Source organism: Hyperoodon ampullatus (genome assembly GCF_949752795.1).
Source record: "Hyperoodon ampullatus genome assembly, chromosome: 6".
NCBI lineage: Eukaryota > Metazoa > Chordata > Mammalia > Artiodactyla > Ziphiidae > Hyperoodon > Hyperoodon ampullatus.
In genome coordinates, this window is record NC_136919.1 from 21,758,695 (window position 1) to 21,781,042 (window position 22,348).

The 22,348-nt window shown below is 51.5% G+C and overlaps 2 protein-coding genes across 3 annotated transcripts; one reads left to right on the top strand and one right to left on the bottom strand.

The window, feature by feature from the left end:
* Window positions 1–8,589: 8,589 nt before the first annotated feature.
* On the top strand, window positions 8,590–13,086 carry TESK1 (testis associated actin remodelling kinase 1; the record flags this gene model as incomplete). Of its 2 annotated transcripts, XM_079707211.1 has the most annotated exons (10): window positions 8,590–8,808; window positions 8,933–9,054; window positions 9,185–9,233; window positions 9,768–9,914; window positions 10,251–10,333; window positions 10,500–10,590; window positions 10,837–10,920; window positions 11,072–11,161; window positions 11,296–11,410; window positions 11,750–13,086. In XM_079707211.1, 10 exons carry the CDS (start codon window positions 8,590–8,592, stop codon window positions 12,634–12,636), a joined length of 1,887 nt encoding a protein of 628 aa, XP_079563337.1. In that variant the 3' UTR covers window positions 12,637–13,086. The 2 variants fall into 2 exon arrangements, with proteins under 2 accessions (XP_079563337.1, XP_079563338.1); XM_079707212.1 differs by lacking the exons at window positions 8,590–8,808; window positions 8,933–9,054; window positions 9,185–9,233; window positions 10,251–10,333 and having other exon boundaries at window positions 9,775–9,914.
* A 392-nt stretch (window positions 13,087–13,478) lies between these two features.
* On the bottom strand, window positions 13,479–20,329 carry CD72 (CD72 molecule; the record flags this gene model as incomplete). The annotated part of the gene is made up of 8 exons (XM_079706674.1): window positions 13,479–13,623; window positions 14,321–14,433; window positions 15,087–15,232; window positions 17,998–18,333; window positions 18,666–18,755; window positions 19,370–19,441; window positions 20,031–20,132; window positions 20,242–20,329. The coding sequence occupies 8 exons, from the start codon at window positions 20,327–20,329 to the stop codon at window positions 13,479–13,481; spliced, it is 1,092 nt and encodes a 363-aa protein (XP_079562800.1).
* Between the last annotated feature and the right edge of the window lie 2,019 nt (window positions 20,330–22,348).

The following is a 22,348-nucleotide window of genomic DNA, read 5'->3' on the forward strand; positions in this document are numbered from 1 at the left end:
CGTCTCCTCTCTTCTGCCCCCTCCCCATTCTCTCCCCTTCCCAAATGGATGTGTCTGCCACATCATAACTCCGGTGTGCATGTGGCTCATCAGGAAACGAACTCCTCTTCCCCAACATCTCTACAACTGATTCTTAAGCAGGGATGTGCTTCAGATTTACCTACAGTGATTTTATAAAATATTTATGCCTGGCCCTATCCAGGTTATTCTGGAAATTAGTGCCCTGGTGTACTTTTTTAAAGCTTTTTTATTTGGAAAAAAAATCAACTTATAGATAAATTGCAATAAAAATATGACCTTTACATGGATTTACCAATTTACCATTATTTTGCAGCTCAGAGAAGCTTCCATGTGCCCAGGAAGGAAGGAGAAGCAGATAGGATGAGCACTAATATTTATACCACGCTCATCTCTCTCAAGCCTGGCCTCACGGCAGATGAATAGGCTACACTTACCAACTAGCTGTGCCAGAGAGGGCAGACAGTCATGTGGTGCTGACCATGATGGCTTCACTAGAACAGGCTGCACACAAACTAGCCTGGTAAACAGGTCTAAAACCAACTAACTGAACTAGCTAATAACTAAGCAGTCAACTCAAGAAGCTAGAAAAAGAGGAAGCTCATAAGCTAAGGAAAACAGGAAAAATTTATGAATAAATCAGAAATCAGGAGAACAATTGAAATTATTACTATAAGAACTGTTTTTTTTAAAAAGACAACAAAATAAGCAAACTACTAGCACAGATAGCCAAAAGAAAAAACACTACACAAACCCCCTAATGCCTTGAGGAAGTGACTAAAACCACAGACACACAGGAATTTGTTTAATTATAAAAGAACACTAGCTGAAACTCTATATAACTAAACCAGAAAATCTCACTGAGATTAAAATTCTGTAGGAAAATATAAATCAAAATCAACCCAAGTGATACAGAATATCTGAAAATAAAATAACAACCATAGAAGAAATTGAAAAAGCGGTCAAATAGTTGCCACCTACCAGAAGACCCACACTACACTTAATTTACAAAATTAGTATGAATTTAATTCAAGACCTAACAAATTCAAGATCTAACAAACCTCATACAAGTCTTACAACAGATGAAAAATCTAAATGAAACATCAAGCCAGGAATAGCACGTAGCAAGATGCTTGCCATCATGGTCTTCTTTCCTTGAATCCAATAATAGTTACCACTAAATGATCACAGCCCACTTTCTGAGACCTCCCAAGGCTCTGCAAGACAGCATATCTTTAGTGGTTTCTGCCAGAGGTTCAGAATGAGGGGAATGCTGGCAAATGTTCTGCTCTTTGTCACCCCTGAGCTGACAGCTCAATAAGAGCAGATACCTTGTCTATCTTGTTCACAGTTGTAGCCCCAGCATCAAGCACAGGTGTCTGGCGCATAATATAAGCTAAACAAATCTAGCAATACTGTAAAGGAATAACACTCATTAAAACTAGTAGGATTGGGCTTCCCTGGTGGCGCAGTTGAGAGTCCGCCTGCCGATGCAGGGGACACGGGTTCGTGCCCCGGTCCGGGAAGACCCCACATGCTGCGGAGCAGCTAGGCCCGTGAGCCATGGCCGTTGAGCCTGCGCATCCGGAGCCTGTGCTCCGCAACGGGAGAGGCCACAACAGTGAGAGGCCTGCGTACCGCAAAAAAAAAAAAAAAAAACTAGTAGGATTTATTTCAGGACTGCAACAGTGATTAAAATAGAAACTGTCAATGTAATTAACATGAATAAACCAAAGGAAATAAAAGCCATTTGATCACCCTGACAGATGTTGAGGAAATCTTCCATAAAATTAAATATCCATGTTATTTTTTAAAGGATTTTTAGTAAACCAGGAATATAAACATGATAAAGAATACTTGAACAACCAATATCAAACTACATCAAAGACAGAAGCCAGAGCCAGGATTGGCAAACGGATCTTATGCGTTGTACTAAATCCAATTAACTGTAGTCACTTATGGGAATGTTACTGTGAGGTTTCTGAAATAGGGTCATGGCTTAGCAGGAAAAAGTGCTAAGGATTAGCTGTGTTTGCTCTGGGCATAAGATGGATGCTAGCGTGTAGAGTTGATAATCCTTCACTTTAGGCAATCTTAAAAAAGTTAGAACCAAGACAAGACTGATCACTATCACCTTTATTATTCAACATTGTTCTATATGGTCTAGACAGCGCATGAAACAAAAATAAGTACAGTTACCTTTGAACAATGTAAGTTTGAACGGCACAGGTCCACTTACACATGGACCTTTTTTTTTCAATAAATATTACAGTACTACAGATAAGTGGTTGGTTGAATTCATGATGCAGAACCGCAGATATGGAGGGTGGACTATGGGACTTAAGCATCCTCGAATTTTGATATCTCTGGCAGGTCCTGGAACCAACCCCCTAACCCCCCAACCCTCTCCCCCTTCCCCCCTCAGATACCAAAGGCTCGTTGTAATAAGAACCATAAATGTTGGAAAGGAAGAAAAAGTTTACTTGCTTAACTACAAAACCCAGAGAAGTAACCGAAAAACAACAAGAACTAATAAGAGTATTATCAGATGGCTTATTAAATAAAAAATATATTCAAATATTAATAGCTTTCATATTAGCCAGCATTACTGGTTAGATGACATATTGGAGGACTTGCGCTTCCAGCATTATGGCAGAATAGGTGTTCTTCAGAGGATTATCTAAAGCAAATCAACTATATGTGGTATAGGTCATTGTGGTTTGTCTTTCAATAATTTGACTAAATTGTAATCCCTAGAGCAACTACTAAGAATGTAATTAAAATATATGTTTAGGGCTTCCCTGGTGGCGCAGTGGTTGAGAGTCCGCCTGCCGATGCAGGGGACACGGGTTCGTGCCCCGGGCCGGGAAGATCCCATATGCCGCGGAGCGGCTGGGCCTGTGAGCCATGGCCGCTGAGCCTGCACGTCCGGAGCCTGTGCTCCGCAACGGGAGAGGCCACAACAGTGAGAGGCCCACGTACCGCAAAAAAAAATAATAAAAATAAAATAAAATAAAATATATGTTTAAAAAATAGGAAAACTAAAAAAAAAAAAAAATAGGAAAACTAGAATGGTATGCTAAAAATATATATTTATTTAAACCAAAAGAAGGCAGTAAAGGAGGAACAAAACAAAACAAAAAAGACATGACAGGGCTTCCCTGGTGGTGCGGTGGTTGGGAGTCTGCCTGCCAATGCAGGGGACGGGGGTTCGAGCCCTGGTCTGGGAGGATCCCACATGCCGCGGAGCGACTAGCCCCGTGAGCCACAAATACTGAGCCTGCGCGTCTGGAGCCTGTGCTCCGCAACGAGAGGCCGCGATAGTGAGAGGCCCGTGCACCGCGATGAGGAGTGGCCCCCGCTTGCCGCAACTGGAGAGAGCCCTCACACAGAAACGAAGAGCCAACACAGCCATAAATAAATGAATAAATAAATAAATTAATTAATTAAAAAAAATAAAAAAAAAGACATGAGACAATGAAAACATACATCCACACAAAAAACGTGTACATGATTGTTCATAGGAGCATCATTAATAATAGCCAAAAAGTAGAAACAACCCAAATGACCATCAACTGATGAGTAAATAAACATGGTATATTCATACAGTGGAATATTATTCAGAAATGAAAAAAGAATGAAGTACTGCTACATGCTATAACATGCATGAACCTTGAAAACATTACACTAAGTAAAAGCAAGATAAAAGAGACCATATATTGTATGACTCCATACATGAAATGTCCAGAAGAGGCAAATCTATAAAATCAGAAAGTGAATTCATGTCACCTAGGGCTGGAGGTAAGGGAGTTTTGGGTGGTGGTGGGTGGGGATACAGAGAGTGACTGCTAATGGACATGAGGTTTCTCCTTGGTGATGAAAATATTCTAGAATTGATTGTGGTGATATTTGCACAACTCTGTGAATATAATAAAAAACCACTGAATTATAAATTTTAAATGGGTGAATTATATCTCAATATAAAGCTGATTAAAAAATAAAATTATAGGGACTTTCCTGGTGGTGCAGCAGTTAAGAATCTGCCTGCCAATGCAGGGGACATGGGTTTGAGCCCTGGTGCAGGAAGATCCCACAAGCCACGAAGTAACTAAGCCCGTGCGCCACAACTACTGAGCCTGTGCTCTAGAGCCCGCGAGCCACAACTACTTAGCCCGCGTGCCATAACTACTGCAGCCCTCACACCTAGAGCCTGTGTTCTGCAATAAGAGAAGCCACCACAATGAGAAGCCTGCGCACCACAACAAAGAGTAGCCCCTGCTTGCCGCAACTAGAGAAAGCCCACGTGCAGCAACAAAGACCCAATGCAGCCAAAAAATAAATAAGTAAATAAATTTATATAAAAATTTTTTTAAATAAAATTGTAAAATGCAAATAAAAGCAACCCAAATCTAATAATGTAAAAAAAGGAGAGAAAGAAAGGAAGGAAGGCAGGGAGGGAGGGAGGTTAGGAGAGAGGGAGGAAGGAAGGAAGGGGGAAGGAAGGATACATCAAGATCAAGTTGGGTTTATTCTATAAATGCAAAGCTGGTTTAACATTAGACAGTGAATATAATGTACCATTGCTTAGAAATCTTTTTCCCCTTCCTACCACCACCTCTATAGACGGTATACTTTGGGCTTGGCCATATGGCTTGCTTTGGCCATTGGAATGTTGATAGACACGATGTGACCCAAAGACATGAACAGCAGTTGCAAAACTGTTCTTGTCTTACTCTTCTTCCATCACCACGGCAAGAACATGCCTAGGCTATTCTGCTGGTCCTAGGAGGAGTGAGAGACAGATGGAGCAGCTAAACCATGTGGCCAATCCTAATTTAGAATGCTGACCCCAGTCAAACCACAGATTTCTGAGAATAAATAACTGTTTTATGCCACTGAGGTTTTTTAAAATTTTACTGTAGTTGATTTACAATGTTGTGTTAATTTCTGCTCTATAGCAAAGTGACTCAGTTATACATATATATATATGTATAACTCTGTACATATATATATATATATTCTTTTTCATACTCCTTTCCATTATGGTTTATCACAAGATATTGAATATAGTTCCCTGTGCTATACAGTAGGACCTTTTTGTTTATCCATTCTATATGTAATATTTTGCATCTGCTAACCCCAAACTCCCAATCCTTCCTTCCCCCGACTCTCCTTGGCAACCACAAGTCTGTTCCCTATGTCTGTGAGTCTGTTTCTGTTTCGTAGATAAGTTCATTTGTGTCATATTTTAGATTCCACATATAAGTGATAATCATATGTCTTTCTCTTTCTGACTTAACTTCACTTAGTATGATAATCTCTAGGTCCATCCATGCAGCTGCAAATGTATGCCACTGAGTTTTGACATGGCTAGTTACATGGCACTTCTGTGATAATAGCTAATTGGTATTGGTAGCTACAAAAAAACCTACAGTTAACATAAAACTTAATAGTGAAACATTAAAAGCATTCTTTTAAAGATCAGGAACAAGCACGAGTGTCTACTACCACTACTCACTCAACACTGTATTAACGGTCTTAAGCAAAGGAATAGAAAGCAAAGGTATAAATATTAGAAAACTATAGGAATGATTTTGGATTTGATTCTCAGTGAGGTGACAGGTTTTGAGCAGAGTGACAAAATGATTCAACTTACACTTTAAAAGGGTAGTCGGGTTACTGTGTAAAGAATAGGCTGCAAGGAGACAAAGGCATAGCAGAGAGACTATAAAGGAGGCTATTGCAACAACCCAGGCAAGAGACAGTGGTGGCTTAGATTGGGTTAGAGGCAGTGGAAATGTCAGAAGTGGTCAGGTTACAGATAGATTTCAAACGCAGAACATACACAGATTGCTGATGGGCTGGACATAGGATAGAGAGAATGAGAGGAATCAAGGATAACTCTAAATTGTCTTGCCTGGGCGATATATCTGTGCATATATTATCAGCCTATCTCTCCTTCCCTACTTGGATAATGGCATCCACCTTCAGTTTCCTTTACCATCACATCACCCCTTCGTTCATGGCAATCACCTACCTCCCCCACCCCCAACCTTTCCTCCTCCTGGATTCTTTATCTCAGTTGATACTCAGTCATCTAAGCTAGAAACTTTAAAATTATCCTGGCTGATGCTCTTTCTCTCTACAGGACTGACTGACTTCGGATACTAATCAATCACGTCTTCCCATTCTAGCTGATTGTTTCCTCCTCCCCTTCCCCATTATCCCTATCCTAGTTCAGTCCTCATCCTCTCCTCACCAGAAGCATTGTCAGCACCTCCTTCCTAATTAGTCTCCCTGCCTCCATACAACCACAATAATCTGTCTAAAACAGGAACCTGGCTCCTCTGCTTAGAATTACTATTACCAGCTATAGATATTCTCAAACTTGGGTAAAGGGTCAGACACAAGTCGATTATTCTATTACTTAAACAAAAGGAGGCATAAATTCCTAGTGTTTACAGATGTTATACAACTATAGAAAACAAACTTACAAATTACATAGTTGTAGATGTTAACACTTAATGTGACAAATGACCTTGTTTTGCTGAGACCAAATTCCTCTGGAAGAATGAATATGATGCATATGGCCTGTCTCCACTGGCTGTGGAAGGACTGTGAATCTCTCCAGCTCTTTCCTCTCCAACCTTGTGCGAAAACTTCGCTTGTACTGAGACAGCATCTGGCCTTCTCTCGACCCTCCTGCACCATTTATAATTTAAGACTGCCTTTATTCTTTTCTCATTAGCTCTTGACAATTAAATAGTATGAGGCTCTAACTCTCCACAAACATGGGACAGGACTCTGTCAGAAGGCGGTCACCCACACGGACGCGGACTGTGCAATTAATTTTCTTTTTAGCTTACCACAGAAATAGAAATATAGTACTTTAGAATATTTGAAAAGAACTCAGCCTCACTCCCTCAAGCTCTGTCGCAGCCCGTTTCACTCTCGAGGCCCACCTGCCTCCCTCCACTCCGCCGCTAGGTGGCAAGCGGCTCACCGACGCCCACCACCGCTAGTCCCAACCCAGTCACCGGGATCGAGTGACGTCACCCATCCCCGGCGATGATTGGCTATTCTTCCGATGACCGGGGGGAGGAGCCAGCGGAGAACCGAAAGCGTTGGGTACGGCGAGCGCACAGGGTCCTGAAACGTTGCGTGCGCACTCAGGACCCCGCACCGCTTTAGAGGTTGGTTGCAGGTCCTCCTCCCGCCTGAGGGGGCAGACCCGATTCCTACGTGATGGGGGCGGTACCTGCCTAGAGGGGTCACACTGAGGGGCGGACTCACGTCGAGAGGAGGGGTCACAATGACTGGTGGAGTCACTCTGAGAGGTGGGGTCTCACTGGGTAGGAGGAACACACAAAGGAGGGGTGTCGCCCTGAGAGATTCTGGTACACACTGATGGTGGCAGTGCTATACTGAGGAAAGGTTTCACTGAAAAAGAGAGGGGTCTCCGAGGGGAACGGCTCCTTGAGGGGCGGGGTTTTGCCAAGGGGTGGGATCTTGCGCAAAGAGGGGCTTCCCTACAGGTGGAGGCTTCTCTTTTGAGAGAGAGGGGCATTTGGACGAAATAGTAAGAGTAAGGTACAGGCTGAAATCTGAACTTTTTTCAAGGGAGGCGGGACGGAGTGAGGAGGAGTCGGGGCCACACCCGGAATGGGCTGGCCAAGGGCTCACTACAGCTCTGGGGCATCACAACCGCCCGAGAAGGTAGAAAGTGTCAGGGAGTCCAGAGGTTTAAGGTGTAAAGGTCGAGAACTGGGAAATGGGCAGGCTGGGCCAGGGCGGAGGCTGGGAAGGCGGGTAGGTTGCTGGGCTACCTCCGACTGTAGCTGGGCCAGAGGGGTCTACTTTTCTGCCCCGCCGGTCCTTGGAGCCCAGGAATCTGGCGGCTTCCGGAGCCAGACCCTCAACCGACAGTGACCTGAGGGAGGGAGGGGAGAAAGGACTCCCAGGGCAGCTAAAAGACATTTGAGCTGCGCGTACGCACAATCAGCCCTGAATTCCCTTCAGTTATTCAGCTCAGGCCTGAACTTATTTGACCCCGACGTCGCAGACCCACTCGCCTAGTGCGTCGCGGCCTCTGGTTGCGGGGTGCGCACCTGAGGGGGCGTGGCCGCTGCCCGGAGGCCGGGCTCGAAGGAGTTAAGCAGAGGCCCGGCTCAGCCCCGCCCCGGCAGGCCGTGAAGCCTGAGCCCCAGCGGCGAAGCGGAGCAATCGCCGCCCGCCCGCCCGCCCGCCTCCGCCTGCGGGGAGCCCGCCCGCCCGCCTGCCCGCCGGCGCCCGGGAGCGCCACCGCCACCGCCCGGCCCAGGCCCAGGCCCAGTCCCAGGCCCTGTCCCAGGCCCTGCGCAGAGCGGCATCCACCCGGGCCCAGCAAGCCGGCGCGGCGGGGGCGGGCCCAGGATCTTCGGCGTATCTTCCATTCTCCTGGGCGGGAGCGGGAGAGGGAGCGGGAGCCCCTGCGCCCCTGATCGGGCTGGGCCCGCTCCCATGGCGAGCGCGGCCTGCCCGGGCCCCGGGGACCCTGCCATGTGAGGCAGGCCCCGGGCTGGGGGCCCGGCCATGGCCGGGGAACGGCCCCCACTACGGGGCCCAGGGCCCGGGCCCGGAGAGGCGCCGGGGGAGGGGCCTCCGGGGCCCGGGGGCGCGGGCGGAGGCCCGGGCCGGGGCCGCCCCTCCTCCTACCGGGCTCTCCGCAGCGCCGTGTCCAGCCTGGCGCGCGTGGATGACTTCCACTGCGCCGAGAAGATCGGGGCCGGCTTCTTCTCTGAGGTCTACAAGGTAGGACCAGCAGAGAGGGCAGAGGGGCGGGACCGAGACTTAGACGCCAGGCTGGAACTAGGGGGCCCGGACCCTGGCGACCCGCCCGACCTGCGCGGGACTCGCCATCCCCTGCTGCCTCCAGGTTCGGCACCGACAGTCAGGGCAAGTCATGGTGCTGAAAATGAACAGGCTCCCCAGTAACCGGGGAAACACGCTGCGGGAGGTGCAGCTGATGAACCGGCTCCGGCACCCCAACATTCTAAGGTGAGCGGCCCCAGCCGCTTGCTGGGAAGCTTGCTGGGGGATAGGGGGAAAATCCCGCGGGAAAAGTGGGAACTGTGGAGAGGCCGGGGCTCTTACAGCCTACCCTGCTATCTTTCCCATCCTCTTCCAGGTTCATGGGGGTCTGTGTGCACCAAGGGCAGCTGCACGCTCTTACAGAGGTGAGGATGGGCCAGGAAGGGGGGGACTCCACCACAACCACCACCAAGGGGAGAGAGAGTCAGCGGCCTGGTGCATCTACAGAGGAGTAATGAGAGGCAAAAGGACCCGGGGGAGGCTTCCCTGAACTTCCCTTCAGGCAAACCACAAATAAAAGGCCTCAGCGGGTGCCAGTCCTTTTTATCCTTTAGAAGGGTGCTGTCCAACAGATCTTTCTGCAGTGATAAAAATGTTCTATAGCTGTGCTGTCCAAAACCATAGCCACTAGCCACATGTGGCTAAGGAGCACTGGAAATGTGGCTAGTGTGACAGGAACTGAATGTTTAATTTTATTTAAACTTAATAATTTAAATTTAAATAGGTGCACCTGTGTGGGACATGCTAGCCTTAGGATATGAATGGGGGACCCTAGGGCACAGACTCACCCTCTTGACTTTTGTGATCCTCCTGAGTGTCCCCAGGCTTATAAGTGGGAGACCTAGAGGACAGACTGAAACTTTGATATTCATTCCCCTTCTCCTACCCCTGTGTCCCAGTATATGAATGGGGGGACCCTGGAACAGCTGCTCAGCTCCCCCGAACCCCTATCCTGGCCTGTCAGGCTCCGCCTGGCTTTGGACATCGCCCGCGGCCTGCGGTACCTGCATGCCAAAGGTGTATTCCACCGAGACCTCACATCCAAGGTAGGCTGGCCAGGTGGGTGGAGGCATGAAAGGGGTCTTGAGATTAGATTGTAACTAGCCCGTGGGTATTGGAGTGCAGATAATAGACAGCATTAGGATGTTGGGGCAGCAAGACACTGGAGAATGGGGGACTGGGGTGAGGGGAGTGCTCTGAGGGACCGGGTACCATGCTGTGTTTGGAGTGACGAATGATGTTGCAAGATTGGTGTGCGTTGGAAAACTGGGAGATCAGAGAGGGTTGGAGTTATTCTGGAGTGACGGGTCCTTGGGGTGCATTTTGGGAGGTCAGAGAACAGAAGGTAATGGGTATGTGGGGATGCTATATGTATATGTCAGAACTGTCTGATCCGGCGGGAAGACCGAGGCTTCACAGCTGTTGTGGGCGACTTTGGGCTGGCTGAAAAGATTCCTGTGTATAGGTGAGGTGAATGCCCCATCCCCCTAAATCTCCCAGATGCCCCTTATCTAAGTGAAGCCCACGAGGACATTTCCCTTGGGGTAGCGAGGGGGCTGACCTCATGCCCTTTTGTTTGGGGAGGGTGTCTGCGTAGGATGTTCCTGACCACTCTGCCCCTGCCCCTGCAGGGAAGGGGCGAGGAAGGAGCCGTTGGCTGTGGTGGGTTCCCCGTACTGGATGGCTCCAGAGGTGTTGCGGGGTGAGCTGTATGATGAGAAGGTAAGATATTAGCCCTTCAGATCCGTGAGGCCTTCCAGAGACCCTTGAGATACTCTTATAAGGCTCCATCCCAAGTTCCTCAGCAACCCTACCAGATATTCAGAAGACCCCCAAGATCGCCTTTACCCCTCATACCCCTTCCAACACATGAAAACTGTCAAGACTCCCCCAAATTCTGACGTATTCTGACAAAATTCTTACATGAAACTGTCAATGCCTCCCCCTGACCCTCGCTCCTACCCCTAGGCCGACGTCTTTGCCTTTGGGATTGTCCTCTGTGAGCTCATCGCACGAGTACCTGCGGACCCTGACTACCTACCCCGTACCGAGGTGAATGAGGCGTCCAGGTTTAAGAGGAGGAACTCCAGACTAGGCACATCATAGCCAATGAGGGTTCCCTGGAGGTTGAGGTCCTGACTGGGGGACAGCAGGAGAACTTGAGGACGGCTGACTTGGAGGCCCCTCCTCTCTGTCCCCACAGGACTTTGGCCTGGATGTGCCTGCTTTCCGAACCCTGGTAGGGGATGACTGCCCACTGCCCTTCCTGCTCCTGGCCATCCACTGCTGCAGTGTAAGAGCCTCACTTCCCTCCCTGCCCCCACCCCCACCCACCAGCTGACAAGGCCAGCCGGCCCAGATGACAGGAGGAAACTCAGGGACCCTCTTCTGGAGCACTGAGTGAAGCTGCCCGTCTCTCCCCATCAGATGGAACCTAGCACTCGTGCTCCCTTCACTGAAATCACCCAGCACCTGGAATGGATCCTGGAGCAGCTGCCTGAGCCAGCCCCCCTCCTCAGGGCTCCCCTGGCACACAGTCAGGGTAAGTGAGCACAACTGGGGTCCTTTTGCCTCTCTCTTCCTTAGAACTCAGAATCATCCGGGGAGACTAAGTGTTTTTATTAGTTGAGAAGCCTGGGGGCGGGAGTGGGGTGAGAGGACATCTCAGAGAAGATGGTTTTCTAATTCTAGAGCCTGAGGGAGGGGAACAAGGAAAGAAGAGGTAAAGGGGGCTGGAGGGGACATCTCCCCCTTTCCAAAGCACCCTGTGGGACTCCCTTTTCTCAGCTCTAGTCCCACCAGCCTCCTGGTGAATAATGAGACCCTCAGGGAACTATGATCAGTGCTGAGAACAGTGACCACAGACTTCTCTGTCTTACAGGGTCTGTTCCAAGAGGGGGTCCCTCTGCCACACTTCCCAGGCCAGACCCCCGGCTCTCCCGAAGCCGGTCAGACCTCTTCCTGCCCCCATCGCCAGAATCGCCCCCCAACTGGGGGGACAGTCTGACTCGAGTCAACCCCTTTTCACTACGGGAAGACCTCAGAGGTGGCAAGATCAAGCTCCTGGACACACCCAGCAAGCCAGTCGCCCCCCTACCCCTTGTACCACCATCACCACTGCCCTCCACCCAGCTGCCCTTGGTGACCACTCCAGAGACCTTGGTCCAGCCTGGGACACCTGCCCGCCGCTGCCGCTCACTACCATCATCCCCTGAACTTCCCCGACGTATGGAGACAGCACTGCCAGGTCCTGGCCCTCCTGCTGTGGGCCCCTCGGCTGAAGAGAGGATGGAGTGTGAGGGCAGTAGCCCTGAGCCAGAACCCCCGGGACCAGCTCCCCAGCTGCCCCTGGCCGTGGCCACAGACAACTTCATCAGCACTTGTTCCGCAGCCTCCCAGCCCTGGTCCCCTAGATCAGGAGCCCCCCTTAACAACAACCCCCCAGCCGTTGTGGTGAACTCCCCACAAGGCTGGGCTGGGGAGCCCTGGAACCGGGCCCAGCATAGCCTGCCCCGTGCAGCAGCCCTGGAGCGGACAGAACCCTCGCCGCCCCCGTCAGCCCCCCGGGAGTCCGAGGAGGGGCTGCCCTGCCCTGGATGCTGCCTCGGCCCCTTCAGCTTTGGTTTCCTGTCCATGTGCCCCCGCCCCACACCAGCTGTGGCCCGCTACCGCAACCTGAACTGCGAGGCGGGCAGTCTCCTCTGCCACCGGGGGCACCATGCCAAGCCACCCACAACCAGCCTGCAGCTGCCTGGGGCACGCTCTTAGCAGTGGGGCCTGTGGTCTCCGGCCTCCACCCTTGGCCTTCAGGATGCCCTGTGAGGACAGAGCGCACATGCTGGACTGTGCCAGCCCCGGATGGGCTGAGCAGCTCTTCTCCTTGTAGAGGGGAACCTCGGCGTGGACGTGAGGAACAGAACATTTCTTTTGCATCCCCTGAGCTTGCTCTCCCGTGGGGATCACTGAACCAGACAAAGCGTTGCTGACACACGAGACTAACACGTGCAAATTATTTAAAAATATTTCAATAAAACTGCCTGGCTGGCTCCGGGCTGCCCCTATCCGCTCAGCCCATGCGCCCTCCCCACCCATTCCACTATGGGAGGTTTTGGGGGAGGCCAAAATCTCTTCTAGAAGCTGCTTCACTCTTTCCCTGGGAACAGTCCAGTTTCTGGGACAGGATCTCTGTTGGCAGCAGGCTTGCCTAGAAATGTTGGGCGTGGATCAGCCCTTGGCCAGGCACTGTCCAGGCAGAGTGAGGACACGCTGGAGGGAGGTGGATCTTAGGACCTGCAGGCTACAGCTTAAGGATGAAGGGCGCAGGCTCTTGTTGGCGTGAGTATCTGGAGGATTAAAGAATCGGGGAGCTCCACAGTTGACTGTCCCTAAGAACCCTCATCCAGCTCACCCCATCTCCTCCCCAGCTCCCTGGACAGCCACATAGCCAGCCTCCCCTACCCAGCATCCCCTTATATAAGCACAGCCTGGAGGCTGTGGACATGGCTGTCACTTACAGGAACAAGTTTTCCCCCTGGCCTCTGGGCCCCTGCCCTGAGACCCTCTGCCCCCGGACTCCCACGCCTCAGTCCCATCCCCGACACTTACCCAGCTCAGGGCAAAGAGGGGTCCCCATCTGGGTACCTGAAAGCTTCCATCTCACAGATGGAGGGAAGAGAAGAATAACAGTCCTCTACCTTCAGACTCGCCAGCCGCTCGCCTTCTACCTTGACACATCTTTGGCTCTGACTATAAAACCTAAAGGGTGGTGATGTAGCACTGGGGTAAGTTCTGGCTCCCTCCTATCCTGTCCTCCCTTCTCTTGCCCTGCACAAACCTAACCCAGTCCTAACTCACCCTGCCTACCTAAAGCAGTGTGTGGGATGGTTCAGGTACAGGTGTCTGGACCCCAACCCGAAGAGGCTAGAGGACCAGGGAGGGAAGAAATCACCCAAGGTCCTAAAGATGGAAACTCCAGTTAGGTAACTACCCTGTTTCAGGGTCCCTGGGGTTGATTCTCAAAGTTACCCCATTGCTTCCTTTCTCACTTCCCTGGGGCAACTCTAGTATACCAAGTGGCCTTGACTAAAAAAGTACAACCTCAGTTTGGGTAGCCTTGTCCGGGCTGAGAAGTTAGAAGGCCGGGGTTCTTCATCAGCTGTGAAGCCCTAGCTAAATCCTCAACTTATCCCCCTGAGAGAAAGATGACATAGGTCCCAAGCTGGTAATTTTTTTTTTTTTTTAATCACATGCCAGGGGTGGCTAGGTACTGGGGATAGAATAGAAAGCAAGCCTGCCTGTTATTAATCAAACAGAAGAAATGGACAAATTGGCAATTATAACATTGATTTGTGAAAAAGTCTTGAGAGTAGGACCTGGAGGGAGATCTCATTACTGTGTCTTTATGAAGGGATTATAGAGGATTTTTGTTGCCCAAAAGTCCTAACAAACTTACCCATTGTATCTTGTACCATCACTCCACGGCCAGAACTTATTTCTGAAGTCAATCCAGTATGATTCAGCTGAACCACCTTGTGCCAACACCTTACGTAAGCTTCTGGTATAAGTCTGAAGGGAGATTCGGAGAGACCAGAGGTGTGTGAGGAGTGACGGGAAATATTGGAATAGGAGGAGGGAGGGGGTGTCGGGAGGAGGGGACCTGGGCTGATGGAAGAAGATGAACACTAGAGGGGCTATGAGCTTTGGCAAGAGGACTGTGCCCGACCTTGGTGCGTGACATCGGCTCATCGGTGACCATCCCCGCATCCTTCAAGTGCCACCCTGCACATGCAGGCTGACCCTTCAGTTCACGTGCGTGCATGCGTGCACACACACACACACACACACATGCTGGGTAAGAATTTCTGCCTTTGAAGAGTCATTCTGTGGGCTGTTCTGGTCACAAGGAACCAACCCCTACAATCCAGCCCACCAGGTATGGAACCTGTCTGCCTGAGAGGCCATGAGAGTCAAAGAACCTGTTCAACAGCCCAGAGCTGACCAGAAAGCTGAGATGAGAGACAGGTTAACGTAAAGATGGCTTGTTAAGTTTCAACTCTCACGCCAACCCTAATCAGTTAATAGGGCCATCTGGAGCACTGTGCTGAGAAGCTGCATGGAAAAGGGACGCACGCCCTGTGTGCACTGCCATCCCTGACTTGATGACATATGTCCCTTTACCCAACGATACCCATACCGTCTTTGAATAGGGGTTTTCTTACTCCATATGAATAAGTTTCGCTGATTTTGGCCAGTTCAGAGGACAGAGATTTACAATGGTTTTGGCTCTCCTCCCAACTTCTCTTCGTCATTGAGATGTAAAAGCACCTCCTCTCATTCGGTATCCATCCCAAGGGACAGCAGGAATCTAAAAAGCAGAAAGAGTGTGACAGCACTGCCCAGACCCAGGAGGGAGATCTCAACACTTGGGATGAAAGTGAATACTCAGCAATCTGGTTGCTAACAATGTTCCCTGGGGCCGAACCTCAGTGCCTTCACTGACTTCTGGTCCTTAATCTTTGCAATCTTTCTTTCTTGCCTCCCCTGGAAATGCCATACCTGTGCATACTTAGTAAAAGCCTTTAACATTCATCAACTTTACTCCTTAAAATATCGGAGGTTTATTTGAAAAGGACTGGTGGTACTATCTCCAATTTCTGAACAACTGCCGTTTACTCCCCCATTCTGGCTAACTTCACCTGGGCCCCCCGGTAAACAAGTGTTCAGTAGGCCTCCCATTCGTCTCATTGGCTCCCTAAAGCATTTCTCACTGCATATTCAAACTTTCCCACACTCCTCAAGCGGGTAGCCACCACCTTCCCCTCCACTCTTCCACAAGTAGACAACCTCGCTGCCTGCTTTGCTGAAATTGTCAGATACTTGACGTGTGAACTCTCTCCATTTTCCTCCTCTCCACCTCAAAATTTGTCTCTTCTCTGTTCCTCTTTTCCTGACTATCTGTCAGAAATAAACCTCCCTCTTTCTTTAACATCCCGCACCCCAGTCTATTCTCCCGATCCCAACCGACCTCCCTCCGTTGCTTTGTCCCATCTGTCCTACCTCCGTCACTCAAAAATCACTCCTTCTCCTCCAGCTCCCTCTCTTCTGTCTACGTTTTCTCATCCCCACCCAGCTACCGCCTTAGGTTACCGTCTAATAGCAACTTAAAGGAATAAAAAGAAGTCAGTCGTTGTGGCCAAATGGACAAGGGCGAGGGGATAAGCAGCATGCTGAAAGGTAGGCGGGGCCTTGGAGGCCGGGTTGAGGGTTTTTTTATTTTTATATTATGAGCAAGAGAAAGTCAATGTAGGGTTTTACACTGAAGCATTTTGTACTCTGGTTGTATCCCAAGTGCCTGGGTACAGTGCTAGACATACAGTATGTATTCCATAACTTTTGATGTAATTAATTAAGTGAAATGACATGATCTTAACTGGGATGACATGATCAGATTTTTGTTTTTAAAGGATTACTCTGGCTGCAACATGATAAGTGGATTTGGAGGGGGGATGTTTAGGAAAAACATTCAGCAAGCTGTTGCAGTTATCCTTGCAAGACATGAAGATGGGGAAAAATGCAAATGGATATATAGACTTGTTGATCAAAAATAGAGGGAGTTCCTCTCTGACAGAGTAGGGCATCTGCTGAGAGTGAGAGAGAGGGTAGTAGGGTACAGAGAGCCAGCCGACCACTGCAGATTTGCCAGGCAGGCAGTGCTGGGGCCTCAGCTGAAGTTGAGACTAGAGATTTGTGGCACCAGGCAGAATGACTGCACAGCTTGTCACCCCTGGGTGCAGGCATGTGCATTCATCCAGGACAATGGAGCCAACGAGTGAGTGGGGTGGCTAAAGTGATGGACCCCCAAATCCAAGGTGGGTAGAGAGAGAAGTGAAGACAGGTGATGGCTGATGGGCAGGGAGGAAACAGGGGAGCCAGCAGGTTGGAGGCCTCCGTGAGGTTGAAGAAGAAGTTGTATGGAAAGCCTATAGAGGGCCAGTTGTGGTCAGAGTGAAGACCCGAAGCCATCCTTTCAGCGGAAGAGCAGTTTGGGATGCTGAGGTCTAGGGTTCAGCTGTGGGGAAGGAGGGGGCAGCACTGTCATGGAACTGAGGCTTGTAGAGAATGAGAAGGTTAAAGAAATGAGGGCTGGGGGTGTCTGTACCTAACCTCTCTGTTTTAAGCCTTGGGGGAGTAGCCAGATGCCCCTGAGCTAGACAGAGCCTAACCTCTAGACAACCAGTCCATGGACATTCCAGTCCCCTTGGGCTGGGGACCCTGCCTCAACCTCAGCCAACTTTGGCAGACCTTCTGTGTGTCCCCCTCCCTCATCCCCACACATGGGCTGGACTCCTCCTTTCAAGAGGGATGAGCATTCCACCCTAATTCCCTGTCCTACAACACCCCTGCCCTACAACACCCCTGCCCACCTCATTGCGAGAGCTTTCAGCTGCCTTGCCCCAACCCCAGACTGTACGTCATCCATCAGTAATTCTTAATCTTTTGGGGAATCTCAGATGTAGAGAGAATTAATTAAAGCTACAGGGGCTTCCCTGGTGGCGCAGTGGTTGAGAATCCGCCTGCCGATGCAGGGGATACGGGTTCGTGCCCCCGTCCGGGAGGATCCCACATGCCACGGAGAGGCTGGGCCCGTGAACCATGGCCGCTGAGCCTGCGCGTCCGAAGCCTGTGCTCCGCAATGGGAGAGGCCACAACAGTGAGAGGCCCGCGTATCGAAAAAAAAAAAAAAAAAAGCTACAGGTCCTCTCTTTAGAAAAGCATGTGAACAATCAATTTCACATCCAAATTCAGGGGGTTCCCAGATCCTTGACACTGATGTCAAGCCAGGTGAGCCCTGAGTTTGCTGCTCTGGACAGTGTCATTTGCACTGCTGGCTACCACCCTCTTCTCCCCTACAGGATCAGCCTTAGAGCTGGGTGAGCCCTCCCTAAAACCAGGATGCAGCTAGATCCTTCGCCCTGTTGGCCCAGGCTGCACAGGTCATGTCAGCCAGCACTCTGGTTCATTACCCCTTTCCTGAACAACTCAGTGGTTCCCTAATAGATAGATAGACCCCTCACTTCAATCCATCCTTCATGGCAGGTCCTACCATCTCCCCTTTCCCAGAGCAGATACCTGGTGAGGGGCATGTGAAGAAGGGCTTCAGTGTGTCCCGCACGCTGCTCAGCCTCTGCTCCAAGTTCACACTTTGTATCTCCTTATTTCTCAAGGCCTCTTTTGTTTTCTCCCCATCCGACTGGCAGGCCTGCAACTGCTCTTTGGTAGCCTGGCCAACCTTCTGTTCCACCTGTAGTCTTTCCTGACTCTGGGCCAGCTCTCTCCTGGACCCCTGCAAATCCTCTTCCTTCTGCCCCAGCTCGGTTATCTTTAGGTGCAGCTGCTGCCTCAGGGTGCTGTTAGTGGCTTCCAGAACCCTGCTCATCTGCTGGAGCTGCTGAGACACCTGGAAATCTGTTTGGCCATAAAGAGAGATTTGGAGGACATCTTCAGCCATGCTCTGGTGCCCTGAGGCTTCAGCATCAGTCCTTTTGCTGCTTCTTGCAACTTTTTGCAGAACAGGCTGGAATGGAATATGAGATCTGACTGCCTAAAGCTTAAGGAGGTACTGCATTAGGTGAGGACAATTTAGGAAGTCACGGCACTCTGACACAGACCTGGCTGGAAGCCAGACGAAAGCTGAGGATGTGGCGGTAGTGATTCCGGGCCCTGCTGAGGCAGGGCAGCTGTTGGGGAGAGTGGAAGTTGTCTGGGGTAAATGGGAAATGGGGGGCAGCCATACTCACAGTGCACTCCCAGGCAGATGGCAGCCACCCCTAACAGCAGGCAGGTGAGGAGCAGGCCCAGAAGGAGGTACTGCATGTAGGATGCTTGGCCTTAGGGAGACAGTGGGTTGGGGGGCAGTGAGCCCCGCCAAAGTTGATAGACTGAGGGGGTGTGGGTGAAGGAGATTCACGGGAAAGAGCATCCCGCAGAGGACTTGGAGCACGCGTGGTGGTTTCTGTCCGGCAGGGTTTCCGCAGGTGGAGGAGGTAAGGTCTTCCAGAATAAGGGCTGGGGATTGTTACCAGTAAGGACTGAGGGGCACTACCTGGTAGGACGGGGAACTAAATCTCAGAAGGAGACCGGAGAGGGGGATACGTGAATGGGGACCATAGTAAGGGGGATGGGGGCAGAGGATCTGGGTCGATGCGTCGGAAAGATCTCTCTAAGGATGAGGGTGAAAGCGGCAGGGGAGGGTGTCACGGGGCTGCCCGGGCTGACCGGAGGGCTGCGCCCCGGGCTCAATCCACGGGCCAGACCTGCACACCGCGGGGCCCAGCACCACCTCCCGCGGGGACCGGTGCCAGCACCTGACTCCGCGACCACCCCGGGGGGCCTGGTGGGGAAGGGCTGCCCAGCCCGAAGCCGCGCCCCGCCCCCACTCGCTGGCCCGAGACGAGCTGGGCAGCGGGCGGCGCGCGCGGGGCGGGGCGAACCGGGTACTCACAGGGGAAAATCCGCCCGGCAGCTGGTGACGTCACGGGGCTCCAGGCGGCAGTTGGCTGCTCCGACTGGACCCCTGCGGAAGGGATCGACTCCAGTTCGAAGGTGGGAAAGCCAGGAAATACCCCTTCTCCCCACCCCTCACCCCCTCCACCGCGCCGAGACCCCAATCTGTCCAAAGGTGCCTTCTGCCACTGCTCTGGGACAGCCTTAGCGCTCTCCGGAGTTCCGCATCTCCCCTGGGACTCTCGTGTCCCTCCTGGGTCTTTCCTTATCCTTTCCCTGGGGACCCTCTATCGCCCTCCTGGGTCTCCCTTTATCTTTTACTCTGGGGGCCCTCATCTGCCTGCCAAAACCCTCTCCCCGGGAGTCCTCTCCCCCTCCCCTTCTCCCTCTTCTCTCTCCCGGGACTCCCCATTTCCCACTCGCACTCAGCTCCCCAACAGAGCTGCCTGATCCCTCCGTGGAGCCCTAGCTCCCCACCGGGATCTCCACCTTACCCCCCAGGAGCTTTATTCTTCCTCAGCTCCCATAATTGGTGCTCATTCTCTTCCTGAGAATCCCCAGCCTTTCTCCAAGAGTACTGTCCTCCCAAGAACGTTGTGTGGACTCCCCAGCGTAAGACACAGTCCCCCATAAACGCACATCCCCTGGGCTCTCCAGACCTGCTTTGTCCCCTAATCCAGCGGAAGCCAAGCTTGAGGGTCCTCCTGGGCCTGGGGACACTTGAACATTCTCATAGGTGAGTTCTCCGTCTTCATCAGCCTCTGGGTATGGAGAGGAGAGAAAAGGTGGTGTCAGGATTGGGGTCTCTGGGGTGGGAGTGGGGTCTTCAAGGAGGATGGAGATGCAGAATCAAGGAGACACCTTATCCACCCTTACCTTGTCCCAGCCGGCTGGAGATGCTCTTCTTCAGGGGCGCCTTCACAAATCGCAGGTCTGCATAGGTGACGGCCTCAGCCATGGTCCTGAGCACCTCTGCGCCCGCCCGCCTCCCTCCTCTTCCACCGGCCCCAGGCTTTCTTGCCACTCTCCCCTCTGTCCCTTCACACTCTTAAGCTCTGTGTTCCCTCCGTGACTGTACAGCTTAGTGCTTTGCCCTGTGACTTCCAGTCACAAAAGAGGAAGGTGTGACCCAGCCTCAGACAGATGGGTTCAGTGAAGCAGACGGCATCCCTGAGCCCCGGCCGGAGGGGCAGGGGAGGGGAACCTGAGGTCCAGAGTATGGGGTTCAGGGCTGTGGGGTGTCACAGAACCAATACTCAGGCCTGTCCCTGTGTCTTGCCTGTGCTCCTCCTTCATGCATCCCAGACCCACCTTGACAGTGCTGGGCTCCAAACGCCCACCCTCATCCTCTACCCTGATTTGCCCCACGCTTCTTTCCTGGCTGCCCAGCCCACGGGCTTTCTATGTGCAGTCGGAGCTCTTTTGTGCTCAACTGACCAAAGAGGATCTCCCTAATCATTGCTCCAGGGTGAGGCTTCATCCTCCCCATCAGATTGAGGGGTCCTAGTGTGGAGCCCTACCTCCTCCTCATCCTGAGCTTCCCAGTAGATATGAGTTCCCAGAAGGGGGGTCCCTGATTTGGTGGGACTTTTCTCTCCATCAGTTTGGGGGCTTTCAGGGTGGGCCCGGCTCCCCTCCTACTGTAGTCCTACAGAGCTGCTGAGAATCCCACACACAGAGACGTTCTCAGCCCAAAGCCTTTCCTGGGAATGAGGCAACGCTTTGGAGGATGCAGAGCATCTGGGACCAAACTGCTCGTCCTGTGTAAACACCCCCAAACTCTCGCTTCACAGCCTTTCCCTGGCCTCCTTCACCTTTGTTGCCCTAATGATCACACCTGTGGCCAGTCTGCCTCTTCCTTGTCCCATCCTGCCTTCTGGCAGACTGACGTGACCCCTGTGTTCCAGTATCTGAGCCAGACCCAGCAAGCTGAGTCCAAGAGGCAGAAGCTCTGGGAAAGGCCGGGCTGAGGGTGAGGGTGAGGGACACCACAGTTTGTGTGCCTCTGCAAAAACCTTCAGCGCTGACTATTCCTGCACCTTGTTGGGGGTCAGGGAGCGGATGAGCAAAGGACTTGCATGGGGTGAAGATGGACCGCAGCTCCTCAGAGGGGAGGCCAAGAGCAGGGCTGGGTTCTGAGCGGGCAGACTCTGGACCAGCCAAGGGTTTGCTTTCTTCTTGGTTTGGTTTTGGCTTCTCTCGTACTCTCCTAGTAACATTCTTTCGTTAACAAGTCCCTCCGGTGGACCTAGAGTCTGTCATACAGAGTGAAGTAAGTCAGAAAGAGAAAGACCAATACCGTATGCTAACACATATATATGGAATCTATTAAAAAAAAAAATGGTTCTGAAGAACCTAGGGGCAGGACAGGAATAAAGATGCAAACGTAGAGAATGGACTTGAGGACACGGGGAGGGGGAAGGGTAAGCTGGGACAAAGCGAGAGAGTGGCATGGACATATATACGCTACCAAATGTAAAATAGACGGCTAGTGGGAAGCAGCAGCACAGCACAGGGAGATGAGCTCGGTGCTTTGTGACCACCTAGAGGGGTGGGATAGGGAGGGAGGGAGGGAGGGAGACACAAGAGGGAGGGGATATGGAGATATATGTATATGTATAACTGATTCACTTTGTTATACAGCAGAAACTAACTGTCCCTTTACTCCCAGCCCCAGTGAAAAAGGGGCATCTGTGGGGGAAGACCAGGGGCTGAGAGGCCTGGCTGATGGAGGAGAGGAAACGGGGGGGAGGGGGAGGGGGAGGGTGTGCATGCTGAGCAGAGCTGCAGAGGGCTCCCTTAAGTTCTTTTTATCAGAACGTTTCCCCCGAAGGGCTCACTGCAGGTGAGAAGAGGCTGGGGCAAGACAAGGCATGGAGGTGGGAAAAACCCACCCTGAGTCAGTGACATCCTCCCCCTCAGAACCCTTCCCCCAACCCGCAGCTGCAGGGAGGAAAAAGGAAGGAGAAAGAGGTCC